The following is a 20,584-nucleotide window of genomic DNA, read 5'->3' on the forward strand; positions in this document are numbered from 1 at the left end:
TCAGTTATTGTGTTGTTCATCTCTGTTTGTTCTTTAGTTCTTCTAAATCTTTGTTAAACATTTCTTGTATTTTCTCAATCCATGCTTCCATTCTATTTCCGACATTCTGGATCATCTTTATTATCATTACTCTGAATTCTTTTTCAGATAGATTGCCTATTTCCTCTTCATTTATTTGGTCTTGTAGGTTTTTACCTTGCTCCTTCATCTGTGACGTATTTTTTTGCCATCTCTTTTTTTTTTTTAATGAGTGGGGTTGTGTTCTTGTCTTACTGGTTGCTTGGCCTGAGGCTTCCAACACTGGAGTTTGTAGGCTGTTGGGGAGAGCTGGGTCTTGGTGCTGAGATGAGGACCTCCATGAAACCTCACTCTGATGAATATTCCCTGGGCTCTGAGGTTCTCTGTTAGTCCAGGGCTTCTGACAGGGAGCTCCCACCACAGATGCTTCAGCCCGACCCCCAGCTTGTGAACCAAGATCCTGCAAGCCACGGGGTGGGGTGGGGTTGGCAAAAAAAAAAAAGAGAGAGAGAGAACAATGGCAAAGTACAAAATAAAATTAGACTAGGAAAATAACAGATATGTTAGAAAGAATATAAAAATAAAAATGTAGAAATATAGATGAACCAGAAGGTGCAACAGTACCACAATAGTAAAAAAAAAAGAGGAGGAGGAGGGAAAAGAAAAAAAGAAAAAACAAAGGGGAAAAAGGCCTTGGCTGTGGAGGGCGGGACCTAAGCAAGGGTGAGGTTTGGGCAGTGGGCGGGGCCTATGCTTAGGACCCATAGGGCTGGAAAAGGCCCTGGGGGCTGTGGTGGGTGGGGCTTAGTCTTAACAGAACAGAAGGGGCCCCGGCGTGCCCCCCACCCCTGGTATCAGAGGGTGGGGGACCTCACCTGGGAGCCCAGCAGGCTTCCTGGGCTTGAGTGGGTGGGGCAATCACCCTCGGCTCCTCTCCTGCTCCTCCCAGAGGGCCCCTCCTGCCTGCCTCTCCTGATGTCCCCCGTCTCCCTCCTACGCCCCCAAGGACCCACGTGGCCTGGAGAGGGGTCTGGAGGGCAGGGGATATGCCTGCGAACTCAGCAGGCTCCCCAGGGCCCAAGTGGGTGGGGAACATGCTAGCTGCTTTCCCTTTCATTCCTCTGATCTCATCCCCACCAGGGGCCGGCAGGCGCCCTAGTTGTCGGGGGATGCTAACTCTAACTTCAGTACTGGAAGCAGTATTTCCAGCAGAGGTGTTGAGGGCCTGGCTTATTTAGGTGTAATAACTGAGCGAGATCCCTTTCTGGCCACGAATGTAAAAAGCTGCTTCTTCTTATTTTCTATGTGGAGCCCCTGACATAAAAAGCTTGAGGAGCTCCTGGCCAGAGGGACTTGAGGGGTTTTGGTGGCGTCTTTCACCTAACGCAGTCAGATTGGCTTACATAGCAAATTAAGTAAACAACCCCTTTCACATAGAAAGGAGTTACAACAATTAAAATTGCAGAATGTCTCAGAAGGAAGGGGAAAAACTCAGTACCACAAACTGTGCATTCTTTAGCAATTATTTAGATCATCTCTGAAGGGTAGCTTTCTGATTCCTTTCCCAAATCCCAGCAGATTGTCTCTGTTAAGAGCTGATTGTCCTCTAAAGCGATAATCCCTCCATCTCTGAGCATTGCCTTTAATGAAGTCCATAAAGTTATTAAAACAGTATGTGCATTTTTTGCAATTTCCATTAGGATTCACTTATGGACTTTGAGAAGTTGTTTTCTAGTTGCTTCTAGTAGGTTCTCTGAAGACAGGCTTTCAAAGGTTTAGGTGGTATTCTAGCTAAGTAGTAAGTTGTTTAGCCCTGGTCCTGCAGGTAGACAACCCTGAAAGTGGACAAAGGTATAGAATTTCCCAGTTCAGAATTGGTTATGTATGTGTTTTCCTGTGAATGGTGGGTTCACACCGGGCTTCAGAGAGCAGGAGAAGTTTTTCCTTTTCCTTTCCTTTTCTGGCACATGCATTTCAGTGGATCAAGGACATAATTTTCCAGGTTATGGCAAATTCAAATTAAACTCCAATATGAAAGGACTGGGGTGGGAAGGAATGAGCAAGTTTGAAACCAGTTTAGGTCAGGAAATGGGGAGGCGTGGAGGTTCTGGCAACTCTCTCCCAAGGTCTGCTTTGCCAAAGTTCAATGACAAGGAAGGTTGGGTTTCCTACAGACCTCCTCCTGGATGTACCTTTTCATCTACTGACACTGAAGGAAGGGACTGTGACCAGGCAGCCTGGAGGAGCCTCATTAGGGATGAAAGGGGGGGAAAGACACTATTCGCATTTTCCCCGGAGGGCAAAGGGATCTCCTAGGGATGGGGACGAGAAGCTTGGAATAAGTGCAGTGTGCAGGACTGGTTGCATTACTTATTTTTCACTTCTGAATAAACTGTTTCTGTGGCTATTGGGGATGGGAGGCTGAAGTTGGTTTCTTTGATTCCTGGGCATTGAAGTTCCGGGCAGAATACGCAACTTCGTCAATCTGAAAGGAATGAACAGCAGTCAGTTAAATCAGTGTCGTAGGCCAGGCCCTCACCTTGTCCAGTGTGAGTCAGCACCACATGCTTTCACCACTTTGAAACTTTTAGTTCAGAGAAGGGCTTTTATTACCCATTTTCTCTGCTTACTAACATCCTATTGAATGTTCATTAGGAGAGATAGATTATGGAATGCTACAATGGAATATGATGATACAACAATGAGAATAAATAAACGACAAAGGCACACAACAATATGAATGAATCTCACAAAACAATTTTGAATCAAAGAAGCCAGACACATGTATACACTGTATTTTTCATTTATATAAGTGCATAATCAGGTAAAACTAACCTAATGCACTGGAAATAAGGATAGTCACTACCCTTTGGAGGGAAGTAACTGGAGCGTTTTGTGTGTGTGTTTGTTGGGGGGGTTGATTTTTTTTAAATGATTTGGGTGCTGTTTACATAGGTATGTAGAAGCTTAAACATTGTTAAAATATACTTATGATTGAAGCATTTTTCAATATAAATGTATATTCTATTGAAGGTTAAGATGAGAAAAATTCAGTACAATTATCAGAAAGTAAAGGAACTAAGACCTCAGATCTATTAGATTGGAAATTATCATTTGATGGTAAGAGCAGGGTCAGATTGGAGGCAGAAGAGGGAGACTCATCTAGTGCCTTCCTTGAGCTGGGCATTGTATCAGGTGCTTTACCTTTGTTATGTCATTTAATGCAGAACTAACGTATTGCCTCAGAACGTGGTGTTCCTAAGCTGTTGTGCTTCTAGCTGAAGGAGGTGGCAGGTGGTGAGAGGGTGGAGTGGGGGGGTGGCCCATGATTAAGACTTAAGGAATTCGCTTCCCTCAGTCTGCGGTCCAGACCCCAGGGCATGAGACCAAGGAGGGGTGGGGAGAGGCTTCAGTGCACTTCTGAAGATTTCTTCCAGTTCACAAGGCCCGAGTTTTGCCCAGGTGTGTGTCTCAGCAGCAGGCTCCAGCGGCAAGGAGGGGCATTGAGGCCCACAGTACCCAGAGCACCAAAGGCAGGGAAAGTCTCACCAAAGGAGATGCCCGCATCCGTAATAGAGGCAGGAGGGGGAAGGAGGTAGGATGAGGAAAAGGCTCCTGGAAACATGTCCATCTCATGGCCTGCTTGGCTTGCCTGGCCTAGGAGGGGCGAGTGTCTCTCCCCCAGCTGTGTCTCAGGGGAATCTTACATGGCTAGGAAGGGCGTGAGGACCTATGCCAGTTTAAGCTTGGGAAACGGAGATCCCCTCTAATAATTCAGAAGGTAGGGATTCACTTGGAAATCTGGGATTCCCTGGTAGGGCAGGGTATATAGTAGAACATACGAGCTCTCACTAGGTGAGCAGGTTTACTTACTCTGGTTGTGGTCTGAGGATTTGTGCTCTGTGAGATCGCGCTGGTCACTTGCCCTAAATAAATATCAGACACTGTGACTGCTATTCCCAGGCACAGGACCTTTGCTCCTTGAATTAGGAAGGACCCTGTCAGCATGACTCCTTGGGGCTCCTCAGTGTTCCTTTATACCTTGGTTGGCCCTCTTTCCTCTGAGGACCTCCTCCTTCAATCTACCCACCATCCCTTCTGGTGTTTACTCCTCTCCTTCTTACTGGCTGTTCACATTTGGGGCCATTCATGCCAACTGCTTCTGAGCTTATTTCTACCCTGACACCTTTCCCCTTTTGTAGATAGATGCTGTTTCTTTGTCACTTTATTTATTGCCCAGGAGGCCTCTGGTTGTTTCTGCTTTTCTTAGGTTCTCGTCCTGTCCTGTCCCTCCCTCCTCCTGCTACTGTTGTCGAGAGAGTGCAGGACCCCCTTCCTCCTGCTTCTTTCATTTCCTCATTAGTTTTCCTTCTTGGACCTTGGCTTCCCTGACTGGGGACAGAGGAACATAATTGGTTCTGCCCCCTCTAAACCAGGTGGGGATGGGAATAACTATGTCCAAGAGAGAGTAGGGCACAGGAAGCATGAAGACCAGGGAAGAAGAGACCCATTAGAATTAGTGCCAAGAAGAAAGATTTTAGGAAGCATGAGGAGCAGATCCAGGCCAGAGACAGAGATGAAGTCTCCTTCCCTCTCCCGAGCATGACGATTAGCCTCAGAGAAAGCAGAACAAGAGGAAAGGCATCATACCCTTCAGTCTATCTCATATACAGGAAATACACCAGGGGTGCAATCAGAGCTACGCCAGCCAGGGGTGCAATCAGAGCTACGCCAGCCAGGACTCCAGTCACGATGCCGGCAATAGCACCACCTGAGAGGCCAGAAAAACTTCCTTGTGTTGAATCATCTGTCATGGAAAGAAAAATGAAGAGTCAATGAAGGTGACATTATTTTACAGTGGAGGGTGCTCTGGGAAATAACTCTCAATATGAAATAGTCTCGACTTGTTCCTTCAAGGAATAAAATTTCTGTGGAAGGTTGCTGTGAGGTGACTAGCCAACTATATTTTTGTAATCTTTTTCTCTCTGACTGTATTTCTAGGTTGGTGGTTGGACATGCCTCAATTCCAGTGTGGCCTTTCTGCACTCAGATATTTTTGAAGGCTTTGGAAATGGAAGAAGCACTGATGGTTATTTTCCTATGTTATAGCTTCCCATCTTTTCATGATTACATCTTTCTCTGGGTGTGGCCCAGGTGTGGCCACCATGAATATGTGCCTGTTAGGTGTCTTGGTGGGGATTTATTGGTGGAAGGCCCTTTGAATTCACTGCCCCTCTGCACAGAGACCACCCTTCACACAGGTTCCCAGCAGGAATATGAAATCAATCCCAGTTCTGCGATAAATGAATTTTTTGTGTTGGGTGACTTTAGTTCAAGGACTCCTCACCAGATTTGCAGACACTCTCTTAGAACTGCACTGCAGCCTAAAACTTCCTCCTTCCCTTTCTCCTTCCCAGGGATCCAATATGCATCATGGTCTGAGGACCCTCCCAGGCTCTTCCCACTCCTGCCCCACTTTCCTTCACAGGCATTTTTCCCAATGAATCCCACCTGGGATGCATCTCACAGGATGAAAACTAACATACTAGATGTGAAACTTTGCACTCAACTCCTTTTTTTCTCTCTTCCATATGTACTCAGTAACATGTTCCTATGGGTCTTTTGTGTTATGCCTTCCTTCCCCAAATATATAATACCTTTTGCCTCTTTGTTTTTTGGGGTTTTTTTTGCGGTACGCGGGCCTCTCACCGTTGTGACCTCTCCCGCTGCGGAGCACAGGCTCCAGACGCACAGGCTCAGCGGCCATGGCTCACAGACCTAGCTGCTCCATGGCATGTGGGATCCTCCCGGACCGGGGCACGAACCCACGTCCCCTGCATCGGCAGGTGGACTCTCAACCACTGCGCCACCAGGGAAGCCCTCTTTGTTCTTTTTTATTTCAGTTTTCCTCACCATTCAACTCAAAACTGAAAATTAATGCTAATGTTAGCTATTGTTATGATGTACTTACTATGTGCCAGATTCTGTGCTATATATAATATTTCCCATATATCTCATTTAATTCATATAATAACCCTGTCAGATAAACATTATTTCCATTTTACAGATGGAAAATCTGAGGCTTCCAGTAGTGAAAAACCCAAAGTCATATGGCTAATAAGAGGTGGATCTAGAGTTAGGTAGTTCTTGAATCGGAGTACCCGATTTCACATAACCTACTGATAATAGTAGTAATTATAGCAGCTAACATTTTTGGAAAAATTTTCCTTTGTGTGTATTTTGCTGTGGGTTTAATTGAATATTACATTAAATCTGAAACAAAACCATGAAGCAGGTACTTTTACTGCAATTTTCAGCTGAGGAATCTGAGGCTCAGAGAAGTCAAGAATCCTGTGCAAGAATTTATAATTGTAAATGCTTACATTAAAAAAGTAGATCTCAAGTCATCAACCTAAATTTACAACTTAAGGGACACGAAAAACAAAACAAGGGAAAAAAAAAAACATACCAAAGCTAGCAGAATGAAGGAAACAATAGCAATTAGAATGGAGATAAATAAATTAGAGAATGGAAAAACAGTAGAGAGAATCAATAAAACCAATATTTGGTTCTTCAAAAATATTAACAAAATTGACAAATTTTAAATTAGGTTGACTAAGAAAAGAAGATTCAAATTACTAAAATCAGAAATGAATGTGGGAACATTACTACCAATTCTACAGAATATGAGTACTATGAATAATCATTTGGCAACAAATTGGATAACTTCTACAAAATGGACAAATTCCTAGAAACATGAAAGCTGCCAAGATGAAATCACAAAGAAATAGAGACTATGAATAGACATAAAGTAAGGAGGTTAAACCAATAAAAAACACTTGACAAAAATCCACTAACCTTTCATGATGAAAACACTCAAACTAGGAAAAGAAGGAAACCACCTCAACATAATAAAGGAAATATATAAAAAACCCACAGCTAACATCATCCTGAATGGTGAAAGATTGAAAGTTCTTCCTCTAAGGTCAGGAACAAGACAACAATGCCTGTTTTTTCCACTTTTTTTCAAAATAGTATTGGATGTATTAGCCAGAGCAATTAGGCAAGAAAAAGAAATAAAGAACATCCAAATTGGAAAAGAAGAGTAAAATTATCTCTGTTTGCAGATAACATGACCTTATATGTAGAAAACCATAAAGATCCCCAAGAAAACTGTTAGAACTAATAAACAAATTAATCAAAGCTGGAGAATACTAAATCAACATGTAAAAATCAGTTGTTTCAGGACTTCCCTGGTGGCGCAGTGGTTAAGAATCCTTCTGCCAATGCAGGGGACATGGGTTCAATCCCTGGTCCGGGAAGATCCCACATGCTGCAGAGCAACTAAGCCCATGCACCACAACTACTCATCCTGTGCTTTAGAGCCCGCAAGCCACAACTACTGTGCCTGCGTGCCACAACTACTGAAGCCCACGCACATAGAGCCTGTGCTCCGCAACAAAAGAAGCCCGTGCACCACAATGAAGACTAGCCCCTGCTCGCCGCAACTAGAGAAAGCCCACACACAGCAACGAAGGCCCAATGCAGCCAAAACCAAAAATAAATACTATTTAAAAAATCAGTTGTTTCTATACACAAACAATGAAACATTCAAAAAGGAAATTAAGATAATTTTATTTATAATACTATCAAAAATAATGAAATATTCAGGAATTAACCAGGGATGTGAAAGACTTATACACTGAGAAACTATAAATAAACACTGCTGAAAGAAATTAAAGAAGACATAAATAAATGGAAAGACATTCCATGTCCATGGATTGGAAGACTTAACATGGTTAAAATGACAGTACTACCCAAAGTGATCTAAGATTCATCGCAATCCCTATCAAAATTCCCCAATGACTTTTTTTTTTTTGCTGAAATAGAAAATCAGCCCTAAAATTCATATGGCATTTCAGGAGACCCCTAAAAGCCAAAAAAATCTGGAAAAAGAAGAACAGAGTTGGAGGACTCGCATTTCCTGATTTCAAAATTTGTTACAAAGCTACAGTAATCAAAAGTGTGGTATGGGCTTCCCTGGTGGCGCAGTGGTTGAGAGTCTGCCTGCAGATGCAGGGGACGCGGGTTCGTGCCCCGGTCCAGGAAGATCCCACATGCCGCGGAGCGACTGGGCCCATGAGCCATGGCCGCTGAGCCTGTGCGTCTGGAGCCTGTGCTCCGCAACAGGAGAGGCCACAACAGTGAGAGGCCCGTGTACCGCAAAACAGTGAGAGACCCCTGTCAGCCACTGTTGCCTCCTAGACTTGGCTCAAGGCTGGGCCTGCCCAGATTTGCCTGGGACAGGAAGTCATGGCCAGCCTGATATCCAGAGGTGAGAGTCCATGTACCTGGACCTGAGAGGGATGGGTGTGGTCTGGCCTCCAGCAGTGGAGATTCAGTCGGGCTGCCTGGGGCACATAGGAACAGAGGCTACTCACAGATGACATTCAGGGTGAATGGGTCACTGCGGCTGACACTCACTGGGTTCCGAGTTTCACACATATAGGGTCCTGTGTCATTCCTCGTGACATGGAATAAAGTGAGAGTCCTGCTGTCCTCAGACAGTTCCAGCCTGGTGCTGTTGGGGAGGCTCCGACTGTTGACCCACCACTTGTGGGAGGTGTTCTGAGTCTCAGTCCCACATGTTAACACTACAGTGTCCTGCTCCATGGGGTTGCAGTTGTTGCTGGTGATGACTGGGGTGGGCAACACCGCTGTGAAGACAACAGAGAGAACATTGCCCATTTTATACCTTGATTCCTCCAATAGCATCTTCAGTCAGAGGTGGCATTTCTCACCTCTGAGCCAAACTGAGTCCTTAAAGAATAAGGCAGGTCTTTGTATCACAAGACAAATGCATGAACATCTGAACTCAGAGAGTATAAGGCCACCTGCCTTATGTCTGAGAGAAAGCACGGACTTCCTCAAGTGTCTGTCATGTATCAAGGTTTGATAGCAGTAACATAGGCCTGGAAATTAGAGACCCCTTGCTCCCTCATTTAGTTTTTTGTTTGTTTGTTTGTTTTCGTGGTACGCGGGCCCCTCACGGTTGTGGTCTCTCCCGTTGCAGAGCACAGGCTCCGGATGCGCAGGCTCAGCGGCCACAGCTCACGGGCCCAGCCGCTCTGCGGCATGTGGGATCTTCCCGGACCGGGGCACGAACCCAGGTACCCTGCATCGGCAGGCAGACTCTCAACCACTGTGCCACCAGGGAAGCCCCCTCATTTAGTATTTTACTGACCAGGTGACTACCTGACTGACCTTGGGGTGTTCACCTGGAACATGCAGGTCCTGAGACCCTTCAAGCTGCACAGACCTACATTGCCTGGCGGAGATGTGTTTTCACTGAGTCCTCGATTTCCAAGGTTCCCTAGAGATAGGTAATGATGGGCCATCCCATAGTCCTTAAACCCCAAGAAGACTGGGCAACATGGCCTGGAACTGGGTGTTTGAGCAGAAATAACACATGGGACGACCCAGAGCAAGCCTGGTGGTCAGTCCAGTATTCAGGCTGCAGGGCCATGAGGTGGGGCAGTTCTGCCCAGGTGTTAAAGGTGATTGACAAGACAGTGACCCCATAAAGGCTAGGCAAGTCCAAAGAATGATTAGAAAAGAGTGAGGGGGAGGGACTTCCCTGGTGGTCCAGTGGGTAAGACTCTGCGCTCCCAATGCAGAGGGCCCGGCTTCGATCCCTGGTCGGGGAACTAGATCCTGCATGTATGCCCCAACTAAGAGTTCGCATGCCGCAACTAAGAAGCCCGCCTGCCACAACTTAAGATCCTGCATGCCGCAGCTAAGACCCAGCCAAAATAAATAAATAAATATTTAAAAAAAAGAAAAAAGAGTGAGGGGGACATGCTGGCTGGCTTTGGCAGCAGAACCAACGTCTCTGCCCTTAGTCTTGGACAGAATTGATCGGGGAGAGGTCTGAGTCTGTTTTATAAAGAGAGGAATGATTTAAATTAGTAGAAACGTTCTGTGTTATGTTAATAACTTTAGGAGAAGAGGTCCCTGTCACCAATTTCTGTGGACAGACAGGCAAATGGGGAGGAGGCCCACCACTGGCGTGTGGCATGTTTTCTTTTCTTTTCTTTCTACCTCAGGAAACACAGCTAGAGCTGGATCAAATTTGTCTAAGTTGGGCCAAGTCTAAGTGAAAGGACAGTGGCTTGGGCACCTCATCGTCGGAGAGCCCTATGATACAGGTGCCATCATGAGGACACACGGGCAATGAAACAGTCAGTAAAGCAGTCAGATGGCACAGGGTCTGTCAGCCCCACCCTGGGAAGGTCTTGGGAACCACTGAGAGGAACAGGAGGCTCACAGAAGGACAAGAATGTGAGTCACAAATCAAAGAGGTGAAGTGAGCCACTGGGGACTGCAGACCTGTCTTTCTGCCTTTGACTTCCTGGTTGAGTCATGTAGGGCTTAGATTCACCGCCTGTTACGTGGTATGTTCCACTTGTTGGCATCATGGAGGGAAAGAGCCCTGGACCAGGGCAAAGTGGGAGCTCATTCTCCTGGTGACCTGGGGAAACTGGCTCGTGTTGGAGCCTCACAGAGGCTGCTGCTCCCACTGATTTCTGTGTCCTTTACTGTTGCCCGGGAGGGTGGGTCTGGCCACAGGTGTTAGCAGGACGGGAACAGGGCAGTCAGCCATTTGTGGGAGTATCTGTGGAAGGCTTAAGGGTAGGGGAGCTGTGCAGAGCAGGGCCAGTCCCGGCTGGAAAGAAGGAGGAGGAAGATGCGAGACATGGAAGCAGCAGAGAGCAAAAAATGTCCATTTACAAGTGACTTCAAAGTGGGGGTTACAAGTGCCGTCAAAGATCAAAGATCCAAAAGCCCTACTGCTGCCCAGAGGCAGGACCCCTACAGCCCTGGAAAACCCTGCCATGGCCGAGCAGCCCCACAGTCACCGTGAGACCTGGCTCCCAACGTGCTTTAGGGGCGGGTGGTCAGAGAATGGAACATGGGTCCCTGGAGAGACAGGCAGTAGGTGTGGCCAGTACCTCCTAGGATTCTGCATCCAGATTCCAGTGCCTGAAGAGATTATAGGTCATTCACTCATTCTTATACCTTCCATCCTTCCTTCATCAAGGAAAGATTGAGAGGTTACCTGTTGGGCCCTATGCTGCTTGCAGGTGTAGGTTGGAGAGTGAGGAAACCGAGTCCTTCCCATGTTATTCCAGCGGGAGTGACACCCAGCACATTAGGAAACAAATAAATAAATGATTTCTCATCCAGTGCAAGGAGCTTGTGCATTGGCTACCTGAAGAGGGAAGGCCTGGACATTCCTGTCACTGACTATGATCATTGTTGCAGGTCATTTAGTTCTAGAGTAAACAGGATTCATTTTCCATTTCCTTTCACTTTCCATGCCAGAGTCTCCCTCTGAGCTGGTGATGCCCAAGAAGAAAGGATCTGAACCAACAGCTGGCTTCTGGGTCCAAAGATGCACAACAAGGCCCCCAGGATGGAGGAGAGGACGGGGCTGTTATCTTGGCATGACTCTGATTGGCCAGTCATGGTCTGTGTGACTGTGATTCAGTGAGTGTAATCCCCTTTAACTCAGTTTCTCCTCATTAAAATAGAAAAAATGGTAAATTGTCTCAGGATTGCCATGTTGCCTGTGTATTAACCTTAAATCATTAATAATTAACTGACCTAAAGCTGAGCATAGAGGAGCTGACCATAAAAACTGCATCTATTATTAGTTGCATCCACAGGAGAGGGCTCCCTGGGCTGTGCCCGGTGGTCAGGGAGCTGCCAGGAGCATCTTCTGTCCTCTGTTCCTCCCTAAGGATGCTGACCTTCCTCTGGAGTCTCCTTAGTCCCCCAGGTGGTCGGCTAATAACCTGTCTTGCTCTCCATGCTGAGTCTCAGGTGAAGGCCCAGACTCCACCCCTGCCCAAATGTGGCTCTTGGAGCTGAGCCCTGGCTGGTGACCAGCTCTGAAGCCTTGGGACTCAGGCAGCTGGGAAGTCACTGCTCCCAGTCAACCCCGTCCAGGAGGATAAAGCCCAACAGTGGCAAATGTTCTCTGGGGTTGTTGGAGGCGGGAGCTGAGGAGCTGGGCAGGGGCTTCCCGGCGCTGAGCTTCTCTGTGGGGGTCCCAGGGGGCCCTCAGGCCAGGCCCATACTGAGTCCTACAGGGTCTTCCTCAGCGTCATGGGCACAGGGAGGGGCCCAGGGGGTTGAACTGCGGCTGATCTTCCTCTGCTGTGTTGCTTCCATCAGCCTGGTCCTTCTTCCTGCACAGAATGTCTTCAGGGTCCGGATTCTGCGAAAGAATTCTGATCCTTTGAAGTTTGTCTCCACTGTGTGTGTGTCCTGCACTAAATGTTCAAACCCCAACCTGGGATGTGATACAGAGGGGGATGGAGACACAGTCCAGGCCTGTCAGTCCTCTGTGTGGGAATAGAATTCACCCCACCCCACACCCAGAGGTCAGAGAGGAATCACTCACGGTATACGCGGAGCTGTGCAGCTAGGCTTTCAGTCTGTAAATCATTCTTTATCATGAACAGGGTGTAGTATCCTGTGTCGTGCTGGGTGACATTCTGGAACAGCAGGGACCCATTGGGGTATATTGTCTCTCGACCGCTGTGTGCAAGCCCAGTGGTGCTTGTACTGTCGTCTATTCTATGTGATGCAATTCGTTGGTTGTTCTCTACCCTTTCTCCTCTGTACCAGCTGTAGCCTAGAAGATCCCCTGTCACACTGTGGACAAGTAGAAGCACATCCGTGCCTTCTGCAGCATTGACGGGCACCGATTCAATGGTGGGTTTCACAGTGGTGAGCAGCTTCCAGAAGGTTATGAGTGGGACTAGGAGGGAAGAGAGAAATTAATATTCTGACCTATGTGTTGGGATGGAAAAATGGGGCCCTGGGTCCTGAGCAGGGCTCTTCATCCCTCAGCCTTGGTGTGTGTTTTTATAGTGCGTGTGTGTGTGTGTGTGTCTGTGTCTGTGTGTGTATGTGTGTTTGCTACTGGCTCAGGGTCAGCAGCATGACCCCCATTACTTCAGCCCCTCTGAGCTTGTTATTTCCTCTGTTTCCCCAGGTGTCTTCCTGGCTCACTCCCTTGCTGCCCTCACACGCTTGTTCACACTCAGGGGCCTGTTGGGAGCTGCCCTCCCTGACACCTGCTCTGAAGACCCTCCGTCTTCACTTTTGACCTTTCCCTGCTCCGTTTCCTTCATGACACTTGTCAGCACCTGACAGCACATTCTAGATCTCTTTGCTTGTCTGTCTTCCTCCCCATAGAGTGTGAGCTCTGGGACGGCCGGGACTTGTCTGATCCTGGTTGTAACCCAGGGCCTGGACCAGGCTCCAAATACCAGGTGAGGAAGGAATGAGTGTTCCCAGGGCCTCCACCGCCTGGTGTTTATTTGTCAATTTCTAAGGGTGGTGGGTAAGGACAGTGTTTAGCTTCCTGGTTGCGTTTTTTTCTGGATTGACACCCTGACATAAATTGTTATTGTCACCACTTTTGAAAAATTACTGCTCAGTGATGAATAATTTGGAAAATGTACAGTAATTGAGGTTTTCCTGCCCCTCACCAATTCCAGTTCATTGAGATTTTCCTGTTGCTCAGTCCCTCCCTCCACCCTCCCCTGCTCCCATGTCCTCTTCCCTCAGGTCCAAACAGAAGCCCTCTGTCCACTCTTAGAGCCCTGTCTCCCCCAGAGACCTCAGCCTGTCTCTGTTCTCCCACCCCTGCCCACACCCTGAATATTGTCCCCTCTCACCTGCCAGCAGGAGCCCGTTCCAGGGGATGCACCCTCTGCGGGCATGGGCTAAGGGGGGCTTCATGGTGTCTGCTGTCTGCTGTGTCCCTCGCTCTGTGAGAAGAGCTTCAGCTCCCGAAACGCTCACGAGCACTGCTGTCTGATGTGTGAGCTCTGCTGTTCTTCCTCCCTCTGTGCTGGGCCTCCTCCTGGGGCAGGAGCACTTCGCTGGGTCACGTGGGCCAGGGGCTGGGTCTCTGCCCAGGGCCCTCCCTCTCCCTCTCCCTCCTCTCTCATTTCTGCCTGCCTTCTCTCTTCCTCCATCTTCCCTTTCTGTTTACAATTCATTTCCCTGTGAACCGCTGCTCTTTCTGCCTTTTTCAGCTTGACTCCTCAGCCTAGAAACACACACACACTATTTGCCATTGGTTGGGGGGAGCACAACCCTGGGGCTCAATGTCCTGGGCATTCCCCACAGTTTGCAGTTGGGGTGCACAGCCTCTGCCCCACAGCCTCCCCTTCCCCTTCTGGGTTTTCCCTTTAGAGCAGGAGCCCTGCAGCTACATCTCATACCCTTGTCACAGGAATGTCACCCACATTGTGCATGGGAGTCACTGTGGAAGTTTATAAAGACTGTGAATGCACAGATGACACCTTAGAAATGCTGTTTCAGCAGCTGCCCAGGTGACATGTATGCCCAGCCAGGCTGAGACCCCATAATGTGGGCTGGGGTAGACTCTTCCCCTCTCTTGTGCACACAGACACAGAGGGTCTGCAGATCCTATTAAAGCACAGAGTCTGCCTCAGCAGGTGTTGGGTGGACCTGAGAGTCTGCATCGAACTAGCTCTCAGGTGATGCTGATCATACTGGCTGTGGAGCACAGTTTCAGTAGCACCACACAGACACCTAGAGGTCCCCAAACCAGGATATTATTTCCCTTTGTGACACGGAGGGTCTTTCCAATGTTCTCAAATGCTCTGAGAAGGTTTCCTTCTGTTCCTGCCAGAAGCCTCCAGGAAAGGATTGAGGGGCTGGAAAGGGTGCAAAGTGAGTGATGTCTGGTGAGAGGGACGCTCCTTCTCTCTCCATGGGGGTCTAGCTGGGCCACAGCTTCCTGGGACACACACTGATGACCTGAAGGAATAGTAGTTCCTAAAGGTGTGAAGTGGGCCAACTCCTGGCTGGATGGAGGAGCTGTCCATTGTGGGGAGCTTGGAGAGCTGTGGCCTAAGGTGACACTGGTGAGGGTCCTATTCTGCGGGGGCTGAGGGAGGTCTGTAGCCCTTGGGGAGGCTCTAGCCTGTGGAGTAACTCTGCCGCTCTCTGGTGGACAAGGAGGGAAGTGCAGCAGTCACCGTGCCACGCTGCTCTGCATGTTTATTCAACACCATGAACTTTTTACATGGGTTACATATCACGTTAATGCTGCATCATGTCCCAGCTCTGTGAGTCACAGTCTCTGTTGCTGCAAGAACTCCAGCCCCGTTCCTTAATGAGATGTCACCAAGCTCAGATTTCCAGGAATGTAGATGAGTTTGTGTTTGTCTCCAGTAGGTTATACTGTGTGCATCCCTGGGAGACAGTAGTGAATGTGGCTGGAGCACTAGGTGATGGGTCTATGGGAAGAAGAGGCAGGAGCAGGGAACCAGGCTTGTCAGGAGGGGAAGGTCTGTGTCAGGGGAGCAGAGGGGGAAAGGATGGACAGTCAACTTCCCCTCTCGCTCCTGGGGCCTGGGTCAGGTGAGAAGGGAGCTGGTTCCCTCTTGTTCATCAATAGCTGGGCCTCACGTGTGCCCTATGCCCATGGCTGAACTCTCAAGTGTTAAGTCCACTATTATCCAGTGTTGTCGTTGGCGCTCTCTGTACACATAGGCTATGAATGGAGAGGCCCCTGGTCTTGAGGTGGCTTCACACACACAGTCCCACCCAGGGCCTCGGGGTAGCTCCCGCAGCGCCTGTGATCCTCTGCTTCTCCCTCCCCCATTCCTGGGGTTTCTCTCCTGTACCACCTTCTCCCTGGGACTCTGTGGACAGCCTCAGCCAGTGACCTCACCTGCTTCCGTTCTAGGCAGCTATCCCTGTGATCTCTGCCCCCTCACAATCTCTGGGCCTCACTAGTCTCTCTCATTTTCTCTGACCCCTGATCCCTGTGAGGAAAGGGGGTTGAAGCTGAGATTGGTACTCTCCAGGTTCTACACTTTTTGGACAGCTTGAAAGCCAGGAACCCTGATGCGTCAGTGGAATCATTTTTGTGTCTCCCGGTGGAAGCATTCCTCCCTTTGGAACTAAGACCTCTAGGCCAGCAGAACATAAAGTCACGGGAACAGGAAGTGTAAATTTTGCTAGTGGATCATTAGAGGTAAGTGAGTGGCATCGCTTCCATTTCCACCTCTTGATTCCCGGACCTGAGAATCCTGGCTGTGGGAGAACAGCACCACATAGTGGACTCTGATTCTGAGCATATCCAGCCTCCTGGAGTACCTTCCCCTGGCCCTGCAAGGTATTGCCACCTAGCTGGTGCTGAAATTGTGTTTCCGAAAGACCACTCTACTCTTCTGTGAAGCCAGTTGTGTCAGGATGGTAAGACTAGTGAATTCCATGAGCACGGGCCCACTGCCGCATTTCATTTGCTGTGATCAGAAGCAATGCTGTGTGGAGAACCATGCTGGACGGTAAGGCATTCTGTGAGTCCATGAATGGTAGCTTTGGCAGAAGCTTTTGCTTGCAGGGAAGGCAAATCTGTATCCAGAGTAACTGCCTATTCCAGTAAGAACAAAATGCTGTCCTTTCGTAACAGAGGTGCTTCACTATGATCAACCTGCCACCAGGTAGCTGGCTGATCACCCTGTGGAATGGTGCCCTATCAGAAGCCCAGTTGGTCTCTGAGCTGACGGATTGGGCCCTCAGCAGTGGCTTGTAGCCAGGTTGGCCTTGGTGACTGGAAGTCTGTGTTGCTGAGCCCATGTATAACCTCCATCCCTGCCGCCGTGGCCACTTTGTTCATAAGCCCACCAGGTGAAGGCAGGGGTGGCTGGGGAAAGAGGCTGACTGGTGTCCACAGAATGGGTCATTCTATCCACTTGATTATTTAAATCTTCTTCTGCCGAAGTGAATGGTGAGTATTCAGAGAGATTTATCCACATATTTCTTCCCCAGACCTCCTTGTCACCAATTTTCCAATCATGTTCTTACCAAATCCCTGACCATCCAGCCAAACCATTGGCCATAGCCCATGAATCAGTGTATAATCACACGTCTGGCCGCTTCTCCTTCCAAGCAAAATGAACAATCAGGTGCACTGCCTGAAGTTCTGCCCACCGAGACAATTTCCCTTCACTCTGACCTTCAGGGAAGTTTCAGAAAGGGGCTATAGTGCTGCAATTTCCCCTTTCACGTGGTGCCTGCATATCAAGTAGAACTGTCTGTAAACTAGGCCTAGAGTCGTTGCTACTTCTTGCTCTCTTAGTCCAATCAGCATGATGTCATCAAGGACCAGAGGGATGTCTTGTGAAAGGAGAAGGCTACCATGATCCCTGTGCACTAAATTATGACGCAGGGCTGGAGAGGTGATAAACCCCTGAGATAGGACAAGCATATAACAATCCACTGTGCCTTCTCCTTGACCCGTCTGTCTTCTGTACAGGCCAAATGGAGCTGAAAGAGGATATGGTGGAAATCACCTCCTCGTGATTCTGGTCACCAGTTCCACTGTGTGGGCCTTTTCCTCACAAGATTGCCAAGCCTTCCCCTCCCGCTTCAGATGCCAATCACAAGTCCAGGTTGTCACCTGTGCTTCTGACAGAGCGGCTACAGATGGGAGTGTCCAACAGCCCTCTCCTTGGGTTTGATTAATTTGCTAGAGCGGCTCGCAGAACTCAGAAAAATATTTTACTTACCAGATTATGGGATTATTGTTAAAAGATGTAATTCAGGAACAGCCAGATGGAAGAGATGCGTAGGACAAAGTATGGGGGGAAAGGCACAGAGCTTCCATGCTCTCTGAGTGTTCCACTCTCCCCAAATCTCCATGTGTTCACCGGTCTGGAAGCTCTCTGAACCCTGTCCTTTTTTTAGTGAGTGCTTTATTTTTAAAAAATTTAAATTATTTTAAATTGAGGTATAATTGACATATATTACTTTCAAGTGTACAACGTAATGATTCAATATTTGTATATACTGCAAAATGATCACCATAAGAGGTCTAGTTAACATCTGTCACCATACATAGTTACAGAATCTTATTCCTGTGATGAGAACTTTTAAGATCTACTCTCTTAGCAACTTTCAAATATGTAATACAGTATTACTAACTATAGTCACCCTGCTGTACATTACATCCCCATGGTTTATTTATTTTAAACTGGAATATATACCTTTTTTATTTTTTATTTTATTTTTATTTTTTGCGGTACGTGGGCCTCTCACTGTTGCAGCCTCTCCCGTTGCGGAGCACAGGCTCTGGACGCGCAGGCTCAGCGGCCATGGCTCACGGGCCCAGCCGCTCCGCGGCACGTGGGATCTTCCCCGACCGGGACACGAACCCGTGTCCCCTGCATCGGCAGGCGGACTCTCAACCACTGCGCCACCAGGGAAGCCCAAACCCGAATATATACCTTTTGACTCCATTCACCCATTTCACACACACCCCACTCCTCATCTCTGGCAACCACCAATCTGTCCTCTGTTTTTGAGCTTGAGGTTTTTTGATTTGTTTTAAATTCCACATATAAGTGAGATTATACAGCATTCGTCTTTCTCTGACATTTCACTTAACATAATCTCCTCAAGGTCCATACATGTTTGTAGTAAATGGCAAGATTTCATGTTTTTAATGGCTGAGTAATATTCCGTTATATATATGTACACCACATTGTCTTCATCCATTCACCCGTCGATGGACACTTAGGTTCGTTTCATATCTTGACTAATGTAAATAATGCTGCAATAACATGAGGGTTCATAAATCTTTTCAAGTTAGTGTTTTCATTTTCTTCAGATAAATTCCCAGAAGTGGAATTGCTAGGTCATATGGTAGTTCTATTTCTAACTTTTTGAGTAACCTCCATTCTGTCTTCCCTAGTGGCTGCACCAATTTACGTTCTCACCAACAGTGCACAAGGGTTTCCTTTTCTCCACACCCTCACCAACACTCGTTATTTCTTGTCTCTTGGATAACAGCCATTCTAACAGCTGTGAGGTAATAGCTCATGCGGTTTTGATCTGCATTTCCGTGATTAGTGGTGTTGAGCACTGTTTCCTGTACCTGTTGGCCATCCGTATGTCTTCTTTGGAAAAATGCTTACTCAGATCCTCTGCCCATGTTTTAATCAGATCGTTTGGTTATGTGCTATTGAGTTGTATCAGTTCTTTAAACATTTGGGGTATTTACCCCTTATCAGATATATGATCTGCAAATCTTATCTCCCATTCAGTAGGTTGCCTTTTCATTTTGTTGATAGTTTGTTTCCTATACTGCTCAGAAGCCTTTTAGTTTGATGTAGTCCTACTTGTCGATTTTTGCTTTTCTTGCCTTTGCTTGTGGTGTCAAATCCGAAAACGCATCACCAAGAGCAATGTCAAGGAACTTACTGCTTATGTTTGTCTTCTAGGATTTTTATGGTTTCAGGTCTTACATTCAAGTCTTTCATCCATTCTGAGTTAATTTTGCTTTATGGTGTAAGATAGTCATCCAGTTTTACTCTTTTGCATGTGGCTGTCCAGTGGCAGGATGGGACGGAAAGTTCCGACCCTCTGATCACTCCTTTGGGTCCACTAGCCACCAGCCCTCATCTTTAGATGCAGTCCAGTAGAGTCCTCATTAACATAACAAAAGACACCTTCCGCTCTAAGCACTTGGGAAATTCCAAGGGTTTTAAGGAGCTCTGTGTCAGAAATGGGAATGAAGACCAAATGTCTGCTTCTTATCACAAAGCACAATATCACACCCTCCCTACATTCGTCAGTTCCTCGATGGCACCAATCCCTGCAGTCCCTCCAGGAACGTGGTATTGCTTTTGATTTATTTTCCTAGGTCGAGGCAGTTCTAGTGGCTTCCATTTGGCCTATCCCCCTCACTCCACAGGTCAGGGAACCAATGTGGGGATTCTTCCAGTTGCTGAATATATCTACTCCAATTATGCATTTCAAAACTGGGGAAATAACCACAAGATGAGTTCAGGGACCCAGTGGGCCCTTGTGAGATGGACTGGAGCTAAAACTCCATTGCTTGTCTGATTTCCATACGGTCCTACTCTGACTGGTGGGCTACGGTGACATTTTGGGTCACCTGCAATTAGTGTCAGTTCAGAGCCTGTGTCCATCAATCCCCCCAAAACTGATTATGTCTTTTTCCCTGAGGTATAGTCACTCTGGTAAAAGGTCAAAAGTTACTTTGGGGAAGAAGTCTGGGAGAAATATTAACAGTAAAACAAAACAAAACAAAACAAAAAACAGGGCTTGCCCTGGTGGTGCAGTGGTTGAGAGTCCGCCTGCCGATGCAGGGGACACGGGTTCGATCCCTGGTCTGGGAAGATCCCACACGCTGCGGAGCACCTAAGCCTGTGCGCCACAACTACTGAAGACCTCGCGCCTAGAGCCTGTGCTCCACAACAAGAGAAGCCACCACAATGAGAAGCCCGTGCACCGCAACAAGGAGTAGCCCCCGCTCGCCGCAACTAGAGAAAGCCCGTGTGCAGCAACGAAGACCCAATGCAGCCATAAATAAATAAATAAAATAAATTTATTAGAAAAGAAAATCATATATCTGTTAAGGGGTTAATGCCTAGAATATATAAAGAAACCCTACAATTCAACAACAACAACACTAAAAAAA

The 20,584-nt window shown here is 47.5% G+C and overlaps 1 protein-coding gene across 4 annotated transcripts; it reads right to left on the reverse strand.

Moving 5' to 3' along the window:
* Positions 1 to 1,283: 1,283 nt before the first annotated feature.
* Positions 1,284 to 13,931, reverse strand: LOC112415601 (carcinoembryonic antigen-related cell adhesion molecule 7-like). 4 transcript variants are annotated; one of them, XR_003006334.1, is made up of 6 exons: positions 13,773 to 13,931; positions 12,488 to 12,847; positions 8,460 to 8,735; positions 4,669 to 4,825; positions 3,892 to 3,944; positions 1,284 to 2,503 (listed from the first exon to the last, which is right to left on the reverse strand). XR_003006334.1 is itself a non-coding variant. In XM_024768690.1 (5 exons), exons 1-4 carry the CDS (start codon positions 13,834 to 13,836, stop codon positions 4,677 to 4,679), a joined length of 849 nt encoding a protein of 282 aa, XP_024624458.1. In that variant the 5' UTR covers positions 13,837 to 13,931; the 3' UTR covers positions 1,284 to 2,503; positions 4,669 to 4,676. The 4 variants fall into 4 exon arrangements, 2 of the variants coding, with proteins under 2 accessions (XP_024624458.1, XP_024624460.1); XM_024768690.1 differs by lacking the exon at positions 3,892 to 3,944; XM_024768692.1 differs by lacking the exons at positions 1,284 to 2,503; positions 3,892 to 3,944 and having other exon boundaries at positions 4,694 to 4,825; positions 8,503 to 8,735.
* Between the last annotated feature and the right edge of the window lie 6,653 nt (positions 13,932 to 20,584).

The sequence above is a fragment of the Neophocaena asiaeorientalis genome, unplaced genomic scaffold (genome assembly GCF_003031525.2).
Source record: "Neophocaena asiaeorientalis asiaeorientalis breed wild unplaced genomic scaffold, Neophocaena_asiaeorientalis_V1.1 scaffold629, whole genome shotgun sequence".
Lineage (NCBI taxonomy): Eukaryota > Metazoa > Chordata > Mammalia > Artiodactyla > Phocoenidae > Neophocaena > Neophocaena asiaeorientalis.

What these genes read in the sequence shown, in the direction of transcription:
- LOC112415601 (XM_024768690.1), bottom strand. Translation starts at nt 13,836, where the DNA reads ATGAAGCCCCCCTTAGCCCATGCCCGCAGAGGGTGCATCCCCTGGAAC. An exon ending in GAACGGGCTCCTGCTGGCAG is followed by an intron (nt 12,848 to 13,772) that starts GTGAGAGGGGAC and finishes CTTCCCTCCTAG; the next exon opens with TCCCACTCATAACCTTCTGG. An exon ending in ATTCACCCTGAATGTCATCT is followed by an intron (nt 4,826 to 8,459) that starts GTGAGTAGCCTC and finishes TTTCCATGACAG; the next exon opens with ATGATTCAACACAAGGAAGT.